Below are 23761 nucleotides of genomic sequence, written 5' to 3' on the forward strand. Positions count from 1 at the left end.
TCTTGACCTGTCTAGATGCTTCTTCTTCCCCGAACGTGACGATTAGTTCGACGTATCCCCATGGCTTGGTGGTAGCACCGTTGAAGCCTTGGAGATCGGAACCCACGTAGGGGGTGAGGTGAGAGTCGTCTAGTTGAAGTGTCCGGAACAGGTGGGAGTACATGATGTCAACCGAGCTCCCTTCGTCCACCAGGACTCGCCGAACGTCGAAATTTGCCATTCTGGCTCGGACCAGTAAAGGAATTGTGGCGTTCGGGGCGCCGCCCGGTAGTTCCTCCAAGTAGAACGTGATCGGGTCCGACTTCCCTTTAAACTTCCGCAGAGTGGGGGCGAAATCCGAGTTTGCGCTGATCAGCTCATCAAATTTTCTTTTTACCGAGCTGATGGTGAGGGAGCCGGGGTCGCCGCCGTTGGAGATGACCATTGCTGTTGGGAAATTCTCCCAGACGCTGAAAGCCGTCGTCACGCCGACCGATGGGACGAAGTCTTCCGGTCGGGTTATGGACAGCGCAACTTGAAGAGGCCTGCTGTCCGGCGAGTTCCCGTCGTCGGAGTTTCGAGGGACGTCTCTTCTGGAGGGTTCTCCCCTCTTCGTGTATCTCGCCAGGTGGCCCTCTTTGATCAAGGTCTCTATGGCATCCTTAAGGTGTATGCACTCTTCGGTCAGATGCCCGTGGCTCTTGTGGTACTTGCAGTACTTGGACTTGTCCGTCCCCGGTCTTGTAGGATTTGACTTCGGGGGCCTGATGTTGGATTTTTTGAATTCGGCGTTCTGGCAGTCGTTCAGGATTTTCTCCCGGGAGGTGTTCAACGGGGTGTAGTCGTTGAATCGTCCCGCCGGTCCTCGTCGTTCTTTGACATCTCGGGACCTGTCGTCCCTCCTTTTGTCTTGTCCTCGGCGCGACCCCGGGTCGTCGAGGTTTGAACTACGAGCAGCGTCACTGCCCCTCGAGGCTTTGACTGCGGCTGCCTCGCCTTCTTCAAAGTCGATGAATGCCTTTGCTTTGCGAAGGAGGGCGTTCATCGAGTGTACCTTCTCGATCTTGATGGCCTTTTTGAAGTCACTGCCGGGGAGTAATCCTCGCTCCAAGAGGTATCTTTTCATGTAGTCGGCCGTTTGTACTTGGACGGCCTCCTTGTTGAACCTTTCAAGGTAGTCCCGAAGAGGTTCGTTGGGTCCTTGTATCACGGCCTCAAGGTTGGCTTCCGATTTTGGTTGTCGCCGGGAGGCTGTGAAGTGGCTCAAGAAGAGTTCTTTGAGCTTGGTCCAAGAGTGAATGGAGTTCGGAGGGAGGTTCCTGTACCAATTCATTGCCCCTTTCCTGAGAGTGGTTGGGAAGATTCGGCATTTGATTGAGCCCCTGACGACGTGATAGTCCATGACCGCTTCGATGCTCCGAATATGATCGTCGGGGTCAGTGGTCCCGTCGTACTGGTCCAGTGTTGGGGGTTTTTCCATCCCTCTAGGGAGGTGAGCTCTTCGGATGCTCCCGGACAGAGGGCTGCGGAAGTCCTCTTCGTCACTCGGACCTGGCGAATGGTGGTGCCTGTTGCGCCGGTTGTCCCCCCGGTTGTCATCCAATGCAGCTTTGGAGGGCCCTCGACGGCCATCTTCAGGGGAGGGGCTTTTCTGCCCGGCGGTTTCAGGCTTCTGATTCTTCCTGTTCTTCCTGGCTGGAGAACGGGAACGAGTTCTTCGGCGGCGATGTCTTCTCGGTGGGGACCTTGAAGAGGATGGGGAACGCCGACGGTATCTTCTCGGTGGTGAGCGCGAGGAAGAATAAGAGCGTGACCTGTAGCGCTTCCTCGGAGAGGAGCGACGTCGTCGCTGTCTTTCCAGGTCATGAATTCGGTCATCCTGAATTCTGAGGAGGCTGTTCGTCAATTGTATTTCTTTCAGCAGTCGGACGGTGATGGGGTCAGCATCTTCGGGAATATCGAGCTGTTCTTCCTCTTCCACATGGCGGGTCCTTCTCCTTTCGGAGGTGTGGGTGAAAGAGGAGGCATGTTGCCCGTCTCGGGGGTCGGTTTCGTTCACATTTTGGGCATGTTCTGGCCCACTGGTGCCGCCGCCGTTCTGGGTGTGCCCCTCGGGAGGAACATGATCGACATTCTGGACTTGCTGAAGGACCTGCATCAGCTGGGTGTCCCGGGTCTCATGCCCGGACCTCTGTCGCCGACGATCCTCCCGACGACGGCTAGCCAGCTCGCGGGAGGATTCCTCGATCAGCTCGTCAAGGAGGAAAGGGTCGGCGGTTGGGATGTTGTTGTTGTCAGCCATGACGATTGGAGATGATTAGCTTTGATCTTTGTTCGTTAAAGACGGGGAAGCAAGTTTCCCACAGACGGCGCCACTGATCGTACCTGACCAGAAGGATCGTCGTAGGCTGCTCGGACTAGATCTTCTAGGAAGGAGAGAGGGGGGGTGTACCTGCAAGGTACTCCGATGCCAAAGTGAGAAGACGAGCAAGGGAGTGCAAGTACTAGCTAAAGGTTAGAAAGAAGTGAATACCTGACCCTCTAGTTAAAGAGGGTATATATAGCCCCCAGCGCTGGGCCATGATCTCGCTATTGGGTTGGATTCCCAAGCCCAACTAGGAGACTGCCAGGTTTCCTGAGCGGAAATATCGGAGGTGCGTGTACGCCCTCTGTCCTGGTTAACCGCTCCGAAGTCCAAGGGAAGACGCGGTCTTTTAGGAGCCACGTGGGATCCGGGATACTCGGAGGGTTGGATATGAAGGAGCCCTGCGCAGAGCAGGGTCCTCGGCTAGGATGACGCCGAGCAAGATCTCCGGGACGAGTAGGGTGTTAGTGCCGAGCAAGGCGTGCTGGGGAGGCACTGAACTATTCATGGACCTCTAAGGCTTATTGGGCCGGAAGCGGTGTTGGGCCTATCTTGGCCCAGTCCAGAACAGTACCCTTATCACATATTAAAAAAAAAACATTGCAGCTCTATCACACACGGACACAATGAATTCACTACCCATAAAAATGAAAGATATGACAAATGATTCAGCAATTGATTATGTTCTGTGCAGCAACACAATCTTGATGGGATATACAATGTTATTGAGCTCCTAATCACTCAGGCAAATCAACTCTAAAAGAAAGTAAATCTGAGCCTTCGGCAGTGGCCGCTATCACAGCTGCAAATTGTGCTGAAATCGCATAATTGCACGCGCTATAGAAAAAGGGAATGAAATCCAAATTAAAAAAAAAAAAAAGGAAAACCTAGACGGACCTTTTCACTTTTTTTAGTGGTCAACGGCCAACTCAGCTTGGGTTTATCCAGCAAATTGAATTCAGTGCGGCTCAAATTTATTTCTCATTCAAGGAAAAATCTGAGTTTTGTTGTTTTAGGGTTTAACTAACTGTTAAAATGTGTTTCTTTTGTCAATCGCGTCTGCTTTAAAGTTTTTTCATCTTAAAACATAAAAGTGGGGGTGTCTGTTATGATTAGAAATGAAGGTGTGGCATGGCACAATCGGAAGGAAGATCAAACTCTCTTGCCAATCAAGAACGGCTGGCAATAGACGCTAAAATCACATAAACGAGAGTGAGCCTTACGGGAAAGATTCCTAGCACATATTATGAAGGCTACACTACTTAAGGAAGCAATCGCGTCAATGATTGGCAGGCAATGATCGAATAAAATCTCCTCCCTCTTTGGAATTATCTCTCTCTCATTCTATTATTCACCCAAATTAGGGTGTTTTTTTTGGTGTTATGAATAAAAACAAACCCTCCCCAACCAAAATCATTCAATTCTTCTCTTTTTTCAAAGTGCTCCCCTCCCTTCCCCTCCAAGCTCCCAAACATAGCCTTAAAGTCGACCCCTAAATTATTTAACAGTCTGAACTGCTAATAGTCAACACTAACAAAAACAAATTCTAAATGCATATACATCTACCTCAATCATCAAAATATTCTATCATGGCTATGAAATATTATTACAGAAAAGGTGTGGAATCCCCTTTTCCCTTTAAACTTTCATAGATACACAAAACCCTAAAGATCAAATAGCTACTAAATCACATTATCCCCAACCAAGAAATACATTAAATAAAACCAGAATCAATGGATTCTATAGCAAATCAAAACCCTAAGTTTAAAAAATTAAACAAAAGGGTCTGAGTCACCATACTTGCCCAGAACAGAACGAATAATAAAGCAGAATGAAGAGAAAAAAATATACAGTGATCGAACTCTAACCTTAGCGAAATTCACAAAATTGAAAAGAACTCTCGAATCTTGAAGCTTCTTCGTTAAATTTTGAGATGTGGTAGTCGTTGCAAGGTGGCCAACGTGAGAGGACGTAGTGAGTTGCAGAAAATTTTTTACTGATAGAACTTCGTTGTTGAGAGAAATAGGGTTTTACCACATCCTATATACCGAAACTTGTTTTTAACCTAAAAATGTATTAAAAAAAATAAGAATATATTTTATATAAATAGATTTTAGAGTTGCATTTAGTCATGAGATAAAACTTGGTTTAGTGGTAGTGAGCATTTTATTGAATTAGAATAACCTGAGTTCGATCAAGGACAGGGGTTCGATCCCCATCTTGAACCTTTTTAATTTTAAATAAAAGAGAATTTTATGACTGTAGGCCAACACTTTATAACCGTAGCCTAATAAGATATATCCACGCTTCAAAACTGTACTGTTAAATGAATAAGCTACGGTTAGTGTACGGCCGCGTTTAATAAACCGTCACCTATTTAGAATAGGCAACGGTTACGTCCTGCCCACATTTTCAAAACCGTAGCCTAAAACAAATAAGGGACGGTTTTCACCAAAAATTTTAGAATCACGTCAACACTTAGAAAACCGTACTCTATAACACCATTTAGGGACGGTTATGAAGTCGTTGCCTATTCTTCCGTGGCCTAAAGTCATTTTTGTTGTAGTGTCTGCTATTGTTAAGAAATTTTTTAAAAGGATTGAGATGCTCAACAGTGAAGATAGTAGTGAGGCTCGGGAACAAACAATGCTTTGTGAGATTGCTAAGACTTATTTTGATGAACTGTTTCGGGTTGGTGCAGAAAGCTACGATCCGGTTCTTTGCATGATTCCACAAAAGATCACCGAAGGTGATAACGCACAGCTGCTACAGCCGCTGACATTGGCGGAAGTTCGGGCAACCATTTTTGATATGCATCCAGATAAGTCTCCGGGGCCGGATGGCTTCAACCCGGCGTTCTTTCAGGAATACTAGGAAGTTTGTGGTGAGGATATATTCCATGCTTCCTCGGTTTGGCTTGAAAGAGGTTTTTTCCCAACTTCTTTAAATGATACAAACATCTGCCTAATTCCTAAATGTGTTAATCCAAGATCGATGAAAGATTTCAGACCTATTTCACTCTGTAATGTGATTTATAAGATCGTGTCGAAAGTTTTGGCGAATAGACTCAAGAAAGTGCTTAATAAATGTGTATCTGAAGAACAATCGGCATTTGTGGAAGGTAGATCTATTTTACATAATGCGATGATTGTAATAGAAATTATTCATCATCTCAAAAGGAAAACGGTCAGAAGGAAACCTTCGTTGTCTCTAAATATTGATATTAGCAAGGCTTATGATAGGGTGGATTGGGGTTTTCTTAAAGGGATGCTGATTAAATTGGGCTTTGCAGATAAATGGATCCATTGGATGATGACGTGTGTGTCATCAGTGAACTATTCTGTGATGGTAAACTCGGATAATGTTGGACCTATTAAACCAGGAAGGGGATTGAGACAAGGAGACCCACTGTCTCCTTATCTCTTCATTCTCCTATCTGAAGAACTTTCTACTCTCATAAAGAATTATGTGGCCATGGGTGATATCTATGGTATCCAAGTCTGTAGAGGGGCACCCAGTGTGTCCCATCTACTTTTTGCTGACGATTGTTTTCTATTTTGCAGGGCTACACTTTCAGAAGTTCGTCATATAATGGAACTACTTGATTTGTATGCCAAGGCGGCTGGTCAGGAGATTAATATGTCAAAATCAGAAGTTTTCTTTAGTCATAATCTAAGTATCCCAGCTCAAGAGGACCTGGCTAAGGTTATGGGGGTCTGCCATGTTCTTGGCACCGGTATTTACTTGGGGCTTCCGTCTTTAATAGGTTGTAGTAAGAAGGCTACCTTTTCTTTCATCAAGGATCGTATCTGGAAGCCTATCAATTCTTGGAGGGGTAGGTCATTGTCCAGGGCAGGTAAAGAAACTATGATTAAGTTTGTGCTTCAGGCTATCCCGACTTATATTATGAGTGTTTTCCTTCTTCCGGATGGTGTGATTGATGATATTGAGAAAATGTTCGATTCTTTCTGGTGGGGAGGTGGATCTAATAGTAAAGGAATTCGATGGATTACATTGGAAAAATTGACAGTTTTGAAGGAGGAAGGGGGTTTGGGTTTTAGGGATTTTAGAGCTTTTAATATGGCTATGGTAGCTAAACAGGGATGGTTTATCATGTCTAATCCTCAGGCTCTTGTGTCCAGAGTTTTCAAAGCAAGATATTTTCCGATAACTTCTTTCTTTGATGCAACTTTTGGTTATAACCCCAGTTTTGTTTGGCGTAGTATTTCGAAGGCTCGGGAGGTCCTAACTTTGGGATGTAGGTGGAGTATTGGTGATGGGAGCAACATAAAATTCATGCACGAACCTTGGCTCCGTGGAAATAGTGAGGGTTGTTTGGATGGTCCACAAGTGCAAGGTGCGTACAATATTACAGGTAAGGATTTGTTGTTGCCTAATTTTAAACAGTGGAATATGAGGGTTATTCGTGACTTATTTGATGTTACAGTTACAAAAGATATCCTACAAGTTCCCTTAGTAGAGGATGTGATGGTCGACATATTAGTTTGGAAGGAAGAACAACATGGAATGTATAACGCCAGGTCGGGGTATCGTATTTGGAGGAAGGTGAGGAAAAGATATGAAGGGGTGAATGCTAATGATAATTGGAAGAGCCTATGGAAGATATCGGCACCGGCTAGAGTTAAACATCTCCTTTGGAGGATTTGTAAGGATTACCTTCCGACGAGAGTGCGACTCCGCAAACATCATGTTCCATGCACTCCTAATTGTCCGTCTTGTGATAACGGGTTTGAAGATGCTTGGCATATCTTCTTTGGGTGCTCTGAGGCAATTTCCTCCTGGCGGGATTCAGGTTTGTATGATGTTATAATTAACCGTCTCCAATCCTTCCAAGATGCTAAATCTGTTATTTTTTATATTTGTTGCAAGGAAGATAGTAATCTTGCTGGTAGAGTAGCGGTAATGATAGAAGGTTTGTGGAAGAATAGAAATGATTTGGTTTGGAATAATGAGAAAGAAGATGCTACTAAACTTGGTTGGATAGCATTGCACAAGTGGCAAGAATGGTCTTCTGCTTAACGAATTCAGCACTCCGAAGGTATTGAGGAGAATTTATTACAATGGCATCCGCCACCGATTGGTTCCTTTAAGTGTAATGTGGATGCGGGTTTTAACCGTCAGTTAGGTACCACAAACCGTGGGTGGTGCCTCCGAGATGATCATGGCGACTTTGTTGCTGCTGGAGCTGCATGGGATGGTGGTACTTTATCTACTCTAGAAGCGGAGACCTTATCCCTCAAGGAAGCTATCCATGGTATTGGCTCCTTTCACCTTGGTTATGTTTTGTTTGAAAGCGATTCTCAGTTGGTAGTTCAAGGTTTAAGATCAAACGCATGTGGCAGCTCGGAGTTTAATTGTATTATTTCTTCTATTAAATTGTTGCTATTAGATTTTCCCAACTTTTAGGTGAAGTTTGTAAAGCGTCAAGCGAATATGATTGCTCACACTTTAGCTAAGGCGGCCAATTCCTGGACTTGACGCATGTTATTTGATGAGATTCCTCCTTGTATTTCCTCTTATTTACATAATGAAAGAAGTAAAGTTTGATTTTGTCAAAAAAAAAAAAGGAGATAGATAGAAGAAAATGTGAAAACGTATTAAGGAAGAAGAAGTGAATTTTATATTGGCATCAATGTAATTAAATTAAGGAGAATATTTATATATAATTCATTAAGTGTGGTTTGTACTATTTTTTAATAAAAATATAATAAGTGTTTAATTTTCTATTAGACGTATGTAATTTTCTACTATTTTCACCCCTTAAATAATGTTGAAATACATTTCTCATATTTTCATCGATAAATAGCTTAAACCATATATAAGAAATTGTAGGTAAGTATCTCATTAAATTAAATCAATATATTGAGTTAAAGAATGTTATACAAAAATAATATTTAATTTCTTAAGTGTAATTTATTATTATAAATAGAATTAAATAATATTTTTTTAATAAAATAAAATATAATAAGACTAATCACAAATACTAATATATTATATTTTGTCATATATAAATTTAATAATAAATATTTTAATACGAATTAAATATAATAATTTATAAATATTATTCAAAATTTTAAAAACTGAAAGGATTTAATGGAAATACACCGACAGTGTAAAGCAGTTCTACACTGTCAGCGAAATTCAAACCGTTAATTTTTGTATATGTTTGACTTTTTCTATATTAGGGGTTGTGATGTACTGACCGTGTAAAAAAAATTACACTGACAGTGCACTACCTTTAAGCTCAAACTGAAAACACATACTACTTCCATTCTGTTTCATAAGTAAATTTTGATTTTTTTAGATTCATTGAATAAATGTTGTAAAACTTTATAAACTGCTTGTTATTAAGAACACATGTTTTTGCTCGGCTACCTTTACTTTGTGCTATTTTATTGCAAACACTATTGTATATTATGTATTGTTTATTATTATTTTTAACTCATTTCCCAATTTTGAGGCCCCCGATTTTTTGAGGTTGTGGGCTTGATTGTCCTGGCTTACGACTGGCCCTGCTTAGGAGTTTAATGGATTTTATAAAAATTTGAAAATAAATTTTCGTATTGTCGAGATTAAAATTCGGATGCATTAAAATCTAACAAACTTCTTAATCAAAAAAGTATTTAATGCAAGTAAATATTTATTGATCGTGTTTTCAAGAACTTCGCGTTAGTGGTCGTGTTTCCAGTGATTGTGAATCGTAGTTGCTGCAGAGATGAATGGTATCAAAGACATTTTGAATTCTCTTCCAATTCTTGATGGCAAAAATTGGATTCGGTGGAGAAAATCGATGTAGTCTATGTTCGGTTTCCATGAAAGCTTAAAAGTGATCAACAATTGTGTCCATGAGCTTCCTTACAATGCAACGGATGCTCAAAGAGCCATTCATAAGGATGCGAAGAAGAAAGATTGCAAGGATGCATATTATATTTAGTCGGCAAAAGATGCAGTAAATTTTGATTGAATTCTCAAGCTAAATCGGCGAATTAGGCATGAGATCTTTGTCATACCCCAATTTTTGCCCTGACGTTTCATTATTTATCCGACATTTCATCTTGTCATCCAACTGAGCATGTGTTTTAGTTTAATGCATTTTACATATTTTTGAAGAAAAAATTGACTTTTACTAAAGTCAAGAAAATTAACTGTCATTTACATCCTAGCATTTTGCGCATGTTCGCGCTTTTATTTAGGTAAAACCTTTTATCCGAATTTTTCGCTTATAGACAAAAGTAGATATTTTGTTTTTTAGTATCATTTTAAAAAAATTGTTCAAAAACTATGTGTGTTTTAATTATTATATTATCCAAGTCCATATTAAAAATTTTATATGCATCTTATAATATCAGTAATATTTGTGATGGCAATGTACAGCTAATACCATCTCATGTGGTAACAACATGCGACTTAGCGGGAATCGTGAGTATAATGCTCTTTGACACTGACACCAGCTATTATTATAACGGCGAAGTACACACGTATGCGAGGAACTACAACATTGAGAAATATGTATGTCGTGGTTGGTATGAACTGGTGAAAGAGAAAAAACTCGAGAAAGGTGATGTTGTTGAATTTAGCATCAGGTACCCTCCAGGAAACACAATCCAAGTGTCCGTATTGAACCGTTGACGTGCTAAGATTCTTTTTAGGCTCTTCAAGGTTTGTATGGTGCTCACAAATATTGTTCAAGGGGTGTTTTGTTGAAGTTTTGATAAAATGTGACTGTTCTCCTTTTTATATTTATCTGTGTTTAGTAACAGCTCAAATATTGTTGCATTTTGAATTCATTTGAATAATTGACTATTGTACAATTTCTGAATCTATTATATTAACAGCAGTTAATAGAAAGATTTTAATTATATTGCATGCAAGTACATAGTCTATGGTAATCAATGATACAAATTATATATACACTATGTAGAATCATTTGTTATAAACATATCAGGCTCTTAATATAATTTGAAACAAACACAAACATAATTATATTAAAAACAAACTGGGAAACTAAACGTTGAAGATAAACCACAATACATTCACGTTCAAACATAATAAACAAAAGAAAAGGAAATAAACATCACAGATGAACATTGTTTATATCTTCATACTAAACATAACAGGCTACCCTTTCAACAACCAGATTACAAGATGAAACATAAACAACAGAGATGACAACCTGCCCTTCAGTTTTGCTTCTTTACATCTTTTCTGAACACCTTGACATGCAGAATTTCTTTCTCTGAATTATAGCGGAAAATCAGCTTATCTCCAACATTCAGTTTTTTGTTTTTTGCAAATGAATACCATCCTTCTGCAAGATACATTTCCACATACTTCCTGTTCGATTTGATGATTTTACAGTCATAATATTCAGCAGTCTCGAGATCCATCATAGTGCACGAAGTTATGTCCGGACGAAGAGCCTTTTTTATCACTTCTGCTGGAAAATGCTGCATCATCAGCAAGATTTAAGTTAATAGCTATTTTGAACTGAATCTTTCTTTCTAATACATCGTTTGCAATATAAATGAATTTGTTCACAACTTTAGTTAAATATCCATCTTACCATAACTTGATTTCCCTTCTTCCTTGCCTTGGTGATATCTTTGTCCCAAAATATGTCTTTCTGCAGCCCTCCATTGTTGCTATTAGTATCAGCAAATTCTCCAACATCGTCTTCCTGATTCCCTTCATTCATCATTGCTTCATCTTTGCCCAATTTACTTGCATTGACAGCTTCAACTGGGGTGGACGTACTACCAACATTAATTTCTGGAAACAGTTCTGCATGTGGAATTTTGTTATCAACCGCTTCAATTTCTTCAACTGTTTTTCCAAGGAGATCATAAAGAGCATTGGTGTCAAGTGGCACAAATCTGTTTAAACATCAATATTAACATCAGTATAATATTGAAGACAGTATAATATATAACATAGGCTATAATTTTTTTTGGTATCTTACCCTTTCAAAGTGGGTGAAGAAGACATCTTCAATGAAATTGGTTTGCTATCTCAAACTCGGTAACCTTCAGTTGGTTAGTGATGGTAAACAATTTCATGAGAATAAAATGGTAGAAGAAATATATAACTTTTAAATAAATAGAATGGTCATTCAAGGGTTGCTTCTCAATGTGGTTAAAGACATTGTGTTGATTTGATGTCACATAATGTAATAATGGTAAAAATCTTGAGACCATAACTATGATATTGTAACTGAAAAGTTGTCATTGTTTAGTGGGTGAGTTGGTCAATTTTTGCAAGTTACCAAAATATGCAATTATTACACGGTAGTAATAATAGGTGATAGTTTAATTTTTATTATTATGACATTTATCTAGCATAATGTAATTCACAGTACCTATATTATAGTATTTAAATGCATGTTGTCCCTACTACTATGGAAGCACAAGAATTTGGATCATATACAATGCATATATACACCACAATATTTTAAGACCAAGTCATTTTATCATTCCATTATTCAATTAAATTTATTATTTAAGAATGTAAATCATGTATATCTTTAGTTACAATATGCATTTGTCTGCTACGTGACAGTAATAAAATTTATGATTAAAAAAATGGTTACCTATTTTATTTTATATTTTATAATTAATACTTAAACAAATCATATGTGTTAAAATCACAATTGTCTCTCTGTTCCAACCCTTGCTATTCCTTTCCCAACATACAAATCTTATCAGTAAGAAAATCAAAACAATTCAACCAATTCAAGAGCATTTGTCTATCTATAACAAGTATGGAATTCGATTTTTGTGTTACAAGGAAAAAAACGCCAGCAATGGCAAGACATAGAAGGAAGAAACTTCTCAATGAAAGAAGAACTAAAGGGAACAAACTTGATGAAAACAACATGAACTGCGATTTATCTTTCAATAGGTTTGTTCCTCCATCTACAATACATGTTAGAACACCACTATCTAATATCACTTCTGCAATGATGAATGAGAGAAACCAGAATTCTAATGTAAAACCAAATGGTTCTGTTATTTCAACTGTACAAAGATTGAACATTGGTTTGAATCAGTGTGTGTCGTCAGTTATCTTTAGGCAATTTGGTATGGAGAACCAAAATTATTCTGCTTCATCAAACACAAAAGGAGCAACACCAACATCTGCATCTGGCAGCTCTAAGTGCTCCATCTCTCTTGATGCTTTATCCCCAGAACATCATGCTGCCTCAGCACGTCAGAAAAGGAAGAGAATAATCCAACAAAAGATGTCACTGAGAGGCAAACATCAACACAATATTGTTAAGCAGAGTGGTGGAAAAGCTATGTGCAATTCTCCACACAGTTTCATTATAAATACGCCTGTAAGTGGTGTAACCTCCTTCTCATTTCCTAATAAAATGCACAACCATCTCAATGCACAACCAATTGCTGAATCAGTTTCATCTAAAAAACAATTGAATGTTGATGTTATACGATCTATGACTGCCAATCTATTCAAAACTTTTTCAAACCTTGATCATAACATTGCCTCTTCATCCACAAGCAATGTACTTGATCATAACATTGCCTCTTCATTCACAAGCAATGTAGGTAGTAATACAAATCCTAACATTGAAGGTGATGAATCATTTGAAGAAGATTCAGCTGAAGAATCACTTAGCGATAGTTCGTGCGAGTTCATAAACGAAAATGCAGACTATGACACTACTTCAAGTGTTGATGATGATGAAGACTATGATCAAAATTCCACGCCGGTGAATTGTCCCAACACTGGTACGTATCATTGTCACAGTTTTGTAATTATGCTTTACATTTTTAACTGGCAATAGAATTTACAAAACTGTTTCAAGAAAAGTTTCAGTTGGTCAACTTAGATATTGTACATTTTCTGTGCTATCACTGATACAAATTTTAATATGATGCTATGTTTCTTTTTTAAATTGTCATAGGTTATTCAGATATTGGTGATCCTTCAATTGAATGCGTACATTGTGGAGCACTTATGTGGTATCAAGAGAAGACAGACAAAAGAAAACATAGTGCAGTCCCTAAGTTCCAATTATGCTGTGGAAATGGTAAAGTCGTGTTACCACTTTTGAAACAACCACCACCATTACTCAAGCATCTATTGTTTGATAAAAATAGTACAGAGTGTCAAAATTATCAACAATTTTGTAGATTGTACAACATTATGTTTGCCTTTACGTCTCCTGGAATGAAGTTTGACAATAGATTCCAAACGGGACGAGGACCCCCAAACATACGAGTTCATGGACAATCTTGCCATAGAATTGGGAGCATGATTCCTTTGCCTGGAGAATCACCAAAGTTCGCTCAACTGTATATTTATGACACTGTCAATGAGCTTCAACATAGAATAAAAGTAACCGGGTAATAATGCATTTCTTACTTGGCCTTTTGACATTAACTTTTGACAATTATTTTGGCCATTATCTTTAATTTATGGAACTTTTTTAAAACATACCATTACTAATTGTTTTATAATAAAATGCAGTAACAATAGCAATATAAATCCAGAGACGGTTAGTCGATTGAAACTTATGCTGGATGAGTTCAACACACACGCTAAATCTTTTAGAATGGCAGCAGATAGATTGAAGGATTGTCCTGTACCTGATCTCAAATTGAAGTTAATAGCTGATAGAACAAAAGATGGAAGAATATACAACCAACCAACTGTTTCGGAGGTTGCTGCACTTATTGTTGGTGATGTTGATACAGGTTCTAAAAGGGATATTATTCTTGAGAGACAGAGCGGAAGGCTGAAAAGAATAAGTGAGTTTCATCCAAGTTATCTTGCATTACAATATCCATTATTGTTTCCATATGGGGAAGATGGTTTTAGACTTGGTGTGCTACATAAGGAAACACGTGGAAAGAAGTTTAAGAAAAATAAGCTTACCATTAGAGAATGGCTTACTTTTAGAATTCAAACTAGACATCTTGAAGCACATACACTTTTGAGGTCAAGGAGGTTGTTTCAGCAATTTTTGGTTGATGGATTTACTATGATGGAGTCCCAACGGTTGAATTATATCCGCAAGCATCAGAAAAAACTTAGAGTTTCTAAGTACTGCAATTTGACAGGTCCAGAACAACAATCAAACATTGAAGGAGCAAACAAAGGAAAAAGAGTGGTTTTACCGTCAACTTATGTTGGAAGTCGAAGATACATGGAACAACTATATTTTGATGGGATGGCAATTTGTAGCCATATCGGGTTTCCTGACCTTTTTATCACATTTACTTGCAATCCAAATTGGCCTGAAGTCCAAAGGTTACTTAACAAAATTCATTTGCAACCTCATGATCGTCCAGATATCATCTCCAGAGTATTTAAAGTTAAGTTAGATGAGTTGTTGTGTGATCTGACCAAAAAGCATGTGTTAGGGAGAGTTGTTGCATGTAAGTTATTTTAACTAAACCTGACTAAAGTTCTCATTTTGTATATTTCTACATTTCTGTATTTTTATATTAATATCACTTATTACAGATATATACACAATCGAGTTCCAAAAGCGGGGTTTGCCACATGCACATATTCTGCTGTTCATGCATCAGTCGAGCAAATATCCCACACCAGATGACATAAACAAAATCATTTCAGCAGAGATACCATCCGAAGAAGATGATAGGCAATTGTATCATATGGTCAAGACACATATGATTCATGGGCCATGTGGTTTAGCAAACCAATATTCACCTTGCATGAAAGATGGGAAGTGCTCTAAATTTTCCCCCAAAAAATATCAGCCTCAAACCATAGTTGATCAGGACGGATATCCTGTATATAGAAGAAGGGAAACTGGAAATACAGTGATGAAGAAGAAAGTTGTTCTCGATAACAGGTTTGTCGTTCCTTATAATCCATATTTGCTGAAGAAATTTCAGGCTCATATAAATATGGAGTGGTGTAATCAAAGTACTTCAGTTAAGTATCTATTCAAGTATATTAACAAGGGGTATGATAGAATTACCGCTGCTGTTGTTGAAACTGATGCAGATGGAACTTCTCTTATTAGAAATGTTGATGAGATCAAGCAATATCTTGATTGTAGATACGTTTCACCGAGCGAAGCATGTTGGAGGATCTTTTCATTTCCTATTCATGGTAGATCTCCTGCAGTTGAAAGATTGTATTTTCATCTTGAGGGAGACAATTCGGTATACTATACTGATTATGAACTGATAGATGAAGTGCTTGAAAAACCAAGTGTAAAAGAATCTATGTTTACCGCTTGGATGGAAGCAAACAAGACATATGCAGAGGCAAGGAATTTGACATACTCTAATTTTCTGACCAAGTTTGTTAACGATAAAAGATACCGACGCTGGAAACCACGTAAAAGAGGCCATACAATTGGAAGATTAATTTGGGTTCCTCCAAGTACCGGTGAGCTGTATTACCTAAGAATGATGCTGACAGTTATCAAGGGACCAACATGCTATGAGGATATAAAAAAAGTGGGTGGAATTGTTCGGGATAGTTTTAGGGATGCATGTTTTGAAATGGGATTTCTAAGTGATGACAAGGAATATGTTGCAGCCATAAACGAGGCGAAGGATTGGGGTTCAGGACATTTTTTGAGAAAGTTGTTTGTTACTATGCTTCTATCTGGTACAATGAACAGACCAAGGCATGTTTGGGAAAAAACTTGGCGGACTTTATCTGGCGGGATTCTTTATCAGCAAAGACAACTGACAAAAAGAAGAGGTAAATTCCATTTATACAGTTGTTTATGTACATAAATATAAAGCAAAATGTGTAATTTTTCATATTTTCTAATAAACTCATACAATTGCCATTACTTTCATGGAATGGCACTGCTGATTTGTTTAATTGTCTGCTATGTTGTTTTGTTGCTTTATGTATATGTGAGGTCAAGATCATTCATTATGTGTATTAAACAAATATGCATGTCGCTGCCATAAAATAAATTAGACGTTGGAATTTACAATTGCCATTACTTCCATGAAGGAATCGCTGATATGTATAATTGGCTGCTATGTTCTTTTGTTAATTTATGTATATGTGAGATCAAAATGATTCATGATATGTATTAAACAAATATTCATGTTGCTGCTGTAGAATAAATTACACGTTTAAATTTACAACTGCCATTAATTTCATGGAAATTCACTGTTGACTTGCTGTTGTGTTAGTTTATGTATATGCGAGATAAAAAAGTTTCATATTTTATATTAAACAAATATAAATGTTGCTGCTGTAGCATAAATAATATATGTTTAAATGGATACTACTGTAAGTTCATGTTATTGTTATACTATCAAACGAGTTATAATTGAATACTCTTTATAGATATGCAGCTGACAGACAATGAGTTGAAAAACTTGACTCTAATCGAGATTGAAAATATGATGTAATCCAATCGAAGAAGTTTGCATGAATTTAAAGATATGCCTTATCCAAATTCATATGTCACACGTCATGTTGGCAATAGACTTATTTATGATGAACAAGATTACGATGTCGATAAAGAACGACAGAATTTTGACAACCTCTTTCTCGCTCTTACAGGTTATTATAATTTATTGTATTATGAATTTGTTAAAGCTGCCTTTTTTAACTCTTTCAGTAACAAATTATTGCAATTTTGTAATAGATGAACAACGTTTAATCTTTGATACAATCATGGAAGCTGTCAACAAACAAAAAGGAGGTGTGTTTTTTTTACATGGTTATGGAGGAACCGGTAAAACTTTCATGTGGAAAACCCTATCAAGTGCACTTCGCTCGCAGAAAAAAATTGTTCTTGCCGTTGCTTCAAGTGGAATAGCTTCGTTATTATTGCCGGGTGGAAGAACTGCTCATTCAAAGTTCAAAATACCCGTTCCAACACTTGACAACTCTACTTGCAATATTGACAAAGACACCGAACATTCACAGTTATTTGAAGCAACTGATGTAATAATATGGGATGAAGCACCTATGTCTCATAAGAATTGCTTTGAGGCATTGGATAAAACCCTTAAGGATGTCATGGCTAAAAAGGGTCTTGGGAATACAATATTTGGTGGGAAAGTTGTTGTTTTTGGAGGAGATTTCAGACAGATTCTTCCGGTTGTTCCAAGAGCAGGACGTTCTGATATTGTTCATGCATCGATATGCTCATCTTATGTGTGGGACTACTGTCATGTTCTAACACTAACAAAAAATATGAGACTTCAACAAGGAAGAGATAATACAAGTTCTAATGAATTAGTGGAATTCTCAAAATGGATCTTAAATGTTGGTGATGGTAAGATATCTGAACCAAATGATGGTTTGGTTGATTTAGAAATTCCTCAAGATCTATTAATAACCAATTTTGAAGATCCTATACAAGCTATTGTTGAAAGCACGTATCCTAATTTGTTGGAAAATTACCAAGATGTTACATATTTGCAAGGAAAAGCAATTCTTGCCTCAACCATTGAAGTTGTGGACAAAATCAATCATTATATATTGGACCTAATACAAGGTGAAATATCAGTCTCTTGAGTTTTTATATTGATTTAAGATAATGTTGTATAATGTTGAAATTAATAATGTATTAATATTATAATGTTATTGATTTTTCAGGAGAAGAGAAAGAGTATCTGAGTTTCGATTCAATTGATAGAAGTGATACAAGTTATACTGAAGCGTATGAAGTTCTAACTCCAGAATTCCTTAGTAAACTAAGAACATCAGGACTTCCAAATCATAGGATCAAATTGAAGGTTGGCACCCCTATTATGCTAATGAGGAATATGGACCAAGCTGATGGATTATGCAATGGAACAAGGTTAATTGTCACAAGGTTAGCAAATCATGTCATTGAGGCAAGAATTATGTCTGGAAAGAACATAAGTAATCTTTTTTATATTCCTCGAATGTCTATGTCACCTTCTGATTCACCGTGGCCCTTTAAGTTGATTAGGAGACAATTTCCGATAATTGTATCTTATGCAATGACAATTAATAAATCCCAAGACCAGTCCCTTGATCGTGTCGGATTGTATTTGCCTACTCCTGTTTTTAGTCATGGACAGTTGTATGTTGCAATTTCAAGAGTTACATCCAAAAGTGGTCTTAAAATCTTAATACATGACAAGGACAATGCAACGTGTTCAACCACTACGAATGTTGTATACAAGGAAGTTTTTCAAGCACTTTGTTAATTGGTAATTTTTTTCACCTTTTGTTTCCTGATTCAGATTAAATATTGTTAATTAGTATTTGTAGATAACACATACTTTATTTAGTTTTTTTAATATTTTTGAATCATATATACGTTATTTGATACATTTTTGCATACCGCTATATCGTGCAGGTTATTGTTATTTGTTGGTTTCTTCATAGGTGGAGTTCAACTATCAAATTTGATCCATGTACTGGTTGTTTTTCTCTATTTACATGTGGAATGATAAAGCTGAAATGTTTGTATGAAACATTAGTAACATCAATGTTAAATTTGTTGTTTAATAGATATTTTGGTTAAAATTGACTATTTTTGTTTGAATAATATAATTTATATTTGATTCATATTTGATATATATAATAGAAATTTTTAAGTCATAATTAAATACAAGTAATGTAAAATTCAGAACGGACCTGTGCGATAGCACGGATTTTTTACTAGTTTTATTAGTATATAACACTTGCATGAGCATTGAATGAGGGGAACCAATTGGCAGCTGCATCCTTTGTCCATACTGACCAATATTCACACAACACTTTCTTCACCGTGAGAAACTCCCTCGCCATTCATGCTACCACACAAATTCTCACTTCATTTTCTACTTTCCAAAAAACCATGCACTAATGAAATGAAATGAAAGAGAAATGTTGTGGAACAAGTTGCAGAGCTAATCTCCCATAAACACCAAAACCACCAAATCAAACGGTCATTCAAACATCGTCGCTGTAAGAGTTGTGATATTTTTTTCTGTCGTTGCAGAGCCACTCGATTCATGTTTTCTGTCGCTTTCGCTACTTCGGTTGGCATTTGGTTTTTGTTGCAAATAGAACCATTGTCTTTTTAAACTCATTTTTATGTGTAGAGATAGGTTTGAAAACTCTTAAAATTCTATTTGCAAGAGTGCATGTGTTCTTGTTGTTAGGTTTTATTTTGACTTTTGAGTAGATAATTCTGTTTTGCATGGTACCATGTACAGTGAGTGTTACATGCATTTGAAACTTGTTTTATTTAGTATAGTTTCTTCAACGTAATGGCTACTGATGCATGAAGCAAACAGGATTTTTTTTGTTTTTGTTTTAAGTGTTTTTTTTATTAGCTAATAATTAGTGTTATTAGATATTATATATGTTTATTTATTTTTATAAAAAAAACTAATGTATAGTTTTCTAATTTTGTGCGAAATAATTAGTTTTATTAATTGTTGTTTAATTTAGTGTTTTTTTTTTCTAGGTTTAGATTTTTTTTTTGGCTTGATCTTCTTGCTATTAATTTACCCTTTGTCATATTTCAATCCCATTCAATTAATTTGTATTTTCATTGTGATGTAATAATTTTATCTTCTTTTTCTATTGTTTGTGTTTATTATTTCTTTTACTTGTTAATCATTCGATTACATACTCAAAACTTTTTTTAACTAAATCTTGGTCAACACCAGTCGCCTTCTTTAAAACTTCTTTCTCATGATCAAAACTTCAAAGATTTTTTAAAATCCAATTTAGTCTATAATGGATGAATCAATAGGGGTTTGTACGTACTCGTACAAGTTGCTCTAAAGCATTTAGGCAATGGCCGTTAAGCTTTTGTTTGAATGCTTTGGTTCCATTAAAGATCCTTAAAATTCGATTTGTCTCACCTTTCTCTACTAAATGTTTTTTAATCAAATCGAATTTAGTTTATAATGGATGAATCAAGAGAGGTTTGTACGTACCTGTACAAGTTGCTCTAAAGCATTTAGGCGATGGCCGTTAAACTTTTGTTTGAATGCTTAGATTCCATTAAAAAACCTTAAAACTCAATTTGTCTGATCTTTCAACAAAACACTAAAATTAAATAATTTCAACTCATTAGAACTTTCTTTTTTTCATAAAAAAATATTGATCAATACCAAACTTTTTTTTTCTCTTTTACAACTTGTTTTTATATATAAAATAATATTCTAATAAATCGAAGTGAGTTTCGGTCTATAATGGATGAATCTAGAGGGGTTTGTACGTACTTGTACAAGTTGCTCTAAAACATTTAGGCGATGGTCATTAAGCTTTTGTTTGAATGTTTAGATTCCATTAAGGACCCTTTAACTTAGTTCACACCACTTTTTTATAAAGAGTGATTCACACATCGTTCATTAAAATCAATCAACCCAAAATTCGTAGTTTTTTACCCCGAACTACGAACGCTCTGACTCTCCCATTGCACGAGGGAATACGTAGGCACAAGACTCAAAGGTCTTGGCGAGCATAATAATAAAAAACCCAAATCCCGTTTCTTTCTTGTCCATATAATAATTAGAACGCAAGTAGATAATAAGCTAACAATCGATCACAAGAATAACTAAATGGGTCACATCGAGTCCGATGGAGGTAAGGGGTGCCAATACCTTCCCCTTACTTAACCGACTCCCGAACCTAAATTTTGTTGCGAAGACCATCTTTGTCCATTTAATTTCATTTGTGGGTTTTATCAATATTTTCTCATTCCCATTGGAATAAATAAAATTTGGTGGCGACTCTGTTTGTTACAATTCGTGGCGATGATTTTTTTGACCCGCTACAACTGGCGACTCTGCCGGGGAATTCTAAGAGAGCCAACCCTAGTTTAGGTTTTATTGTGATATTGTTAGTTTTATTTACTTGCTTCTTTATTGTATTTATTATATCTTTGTTTGATTTCTCATTATTGTGGTTGGAATCTCTTGATTATTGGCGCACGTGGGAAAAGGCTCTACACCCGAGCTCGAGTGATACGTAAGATAAGATGGTGGCCTAGTACTAAACTCGCTTGACATAGTGTCAAGTGGGAGGTACTAAAACTCCGCCTAGAGTAGGTCCTTTGAGGAGATGTCTGTGACTACGTAAGTTATTTACTTGGGCTATGATGTTTCCAATTCGGACCGTCGACTCTAGGGACCTTTAGAAAAACCCTAAACTATGACTTTTAGGAAATGGTGGTTTTGCGCCCAACTTGCGTAACGTAACTATTACTGTGGGTAAGTGCGAAAACCACACTCAGAATAGGCTTCATTTGAAAAAAATGTTGGATGGTAAGTTATTTACTAGATGACTGAGTTTTCAAAAGGAGTTTGTAACTCTGAGAACCGTGTCTAGAACTTTTCCAACATAAAAACCTTAGACTGTATGCCAAGTAATTTGAATCTTTTTGTATCCAGTTGATTGGAAATCCATTAATTGTGAATCATACATGATATGACATGGCATCCATTTTTGCATAAATCATCATCGTGCATCTACATTCATTTGCATTCTCACTACTCATACCTTTCTTTACCCAACAGTAAAAAGGAAAGCTAATTTCCAAACATCCTTATCAGATGCGAAGTGTTACTCGACAGAAAAGATGGAAGACCTTGAACAAGAGAATCATGAATTCCGTGATGAAGTAACTACTCTCCGCGTCAGTGTGGAAAGATTGACTAATTTGGTGGAAAGCTTAATGGTTGCTCGAAATCAACCATCACCTCCTCCATCTCCTCATGTCACTCAAACGCAAATTGAAGTTCAGAATACTGCGATTTGCGAAGTTTCTACTGCTACTGTTTCTGTGGCTCCTACCACTGATTATCAAATGCCTAATGGCTACCTTGGGGGCATGTCCTACAACTTTGTGCCAGAGGGATAGCATCCTATCACTGGAGCTTCCCAAGTTACTTCTGTAATGACTATGACTCCACCTCTGGGACATACCGTGCCACAAGCTGAGGAACCCATTTGCCAAGTTGAGCCCAATGAAAGAAATGAATCTTATGATGATTTCCAAGACCAATTTCAAGAGATGCGAAAGGAGATTAAGGCCCTCAAAGGGAAGAATTCATTTGGAAAGAATGCTTATGACATGTGTCTTGTGCCAAATGTGAAAATACCTGCCAAGTTTAAAGTGCCTGGTTTTGAAAAGTATAAAGGGAAATCGTGTCCTCAGAACCATTTGACCATGTACTGTAGAAAGATGGCCACTCATACTGATGATAAGTTATTGATCCACTATTTTCAAGATAATCTAACTGGTGCTGCTTTGAAATGGTACATGGGATTGAATAGTACTCATATCAGTTCTTTTGATGACCTTATGAAAATATTCATTCGACAATACAATTATAATGTTAACATGGCTCCTGATAGAGACCAACTCCGAGCCATGGCACAAAAAGAGAAAGAGTCTTTCAAAGAGTATGCATAAAGATGGCGTGAGGTTGCCGCCCAAATCTCTCCTCCTATGGAAGAAAAAGAGATGACCAAAATGTTTTTAAAGACTCTAAGCTCGTTTTACTATGAGAGGATGGTTGCAAGCGCTCCGACCGACTTCACTGAAATAGTGAATATGGGAATGCGACTAGAAGAAGGTGTACGAGAAGGACGATTGACTATGGAATCTGGATCGTCGACTGAAACCAAGAAATATGGAAACAACTTTCAGAATAAATGAGAAGATGAAACTATTGCTTTCGCAATTGATGGTGGAGAGCCTCAAAACTCACATTCCTACCAACCCTTAGCTTATCAGCAAGCACCACTCATACCATACAATCAGTATCCATATGTTGCATCCGCACAATTCAAGCAACCATACCAACAGCTGTGGGCAACTTCTCCTCATAATTCTTCACAGAATGCTCCTCAGAATGCAGCTCAGAATCAGAATCGTCAACAGAATCAGAATATACCTCAAAGGAACCAGCAGAAGGAGGATCGTCGCATTGACCCAATTCCAATGACCTACGCTCAGCTATGGCCATATCTAATTGAGAAGAAAGCAATAGCTCCCAGACCAACCCGACCTGCAAAGTTTCCATTTCCTAAGGAATACAATCCAAACGTCAAGTGTGATTTTCATGATGGGATACCAGGTCACTCCATTGAAGATATTTAGTTTTTATGGCATAAATAATATTTAGTTTTTGCTTTTATTGGAAATATGGCATAAATGATATTTAGTTATTGCTTTATACCACCGGTTTAGTCCGATTCGGGGGCGAGTTCTGGCATCAAGTGGTTCCATCCCCCTTCCGATCGCTGTTGCGGGGGATCAAACTGTGGTTCTCCCTACCAAGTCCAGCGCCAATCACCATTGGACCAACTAACGATTGGTCGGCATAAATGATATTTAGATATGATTAGAATAAGATCCTTAGTCAGATATTTGATTTCCTATGATTTATATAAATTAATTATCACTTTTAAATGATAAAAAATTCGTATAAAATCAAA

The 23761-nt window shown here is 37.4% G+C and overlaps 1 protein-coding gene and 1 pseudogene across 1 annotated transcript; one reads left to right on the plus strand and one right to left on the minus strand.

Annotated features, from left to right (window-relative positions):
* Nucleotides 1-10496: 10496 nt before the first annotated feature.
* On the minus strand, nt 10497-11407 carry LOC131635541 (uncharacterized). The gene is made up of 3 exons (XM_058906167.1): nt 11325-11407; nt 10929-11238; nt 10497-10812 (listed from the first exon to the last, which is right to left on the minus strand). The coding sequence occupies exons 1-3, from the start codon at nt 11348-11350 to the stop codon at nt 10546-10548; spliced, it is 603 nt and encodes a 200-aa protein (XP_058762150.1). The 5' UTR covers nt 11351-11407; the 3' UTR covers nt 10497-10545.
* A 757-nt stretch (nt 11408-12164) lies between these two features.
* LOC131635528 (uncharacterized) lies at nt 12165-18522 on the plus strand (annotated as a pseudogene).
* The last annotated feature ends 5239 nt before the right edge of the window (nt 18523-23761 follow it).

Source organism: Vicia villosa, unplaced genomic scaffold (genome assembly GCF_029867415.1).
Source record: "Vicia villosa cultivar HV-30 ecotype Madison, WI unplaced genomic scaffold, Vvil1.0 ctg.001503F_1_1, whole genome shotgun sequence".
Taxonomy (NCBI): Eukaryota; Viridiplantae; Streptophyta; class Magnoliopsida; order Fabales; family Fabaceae; genus Vicia; species Vicia villosa.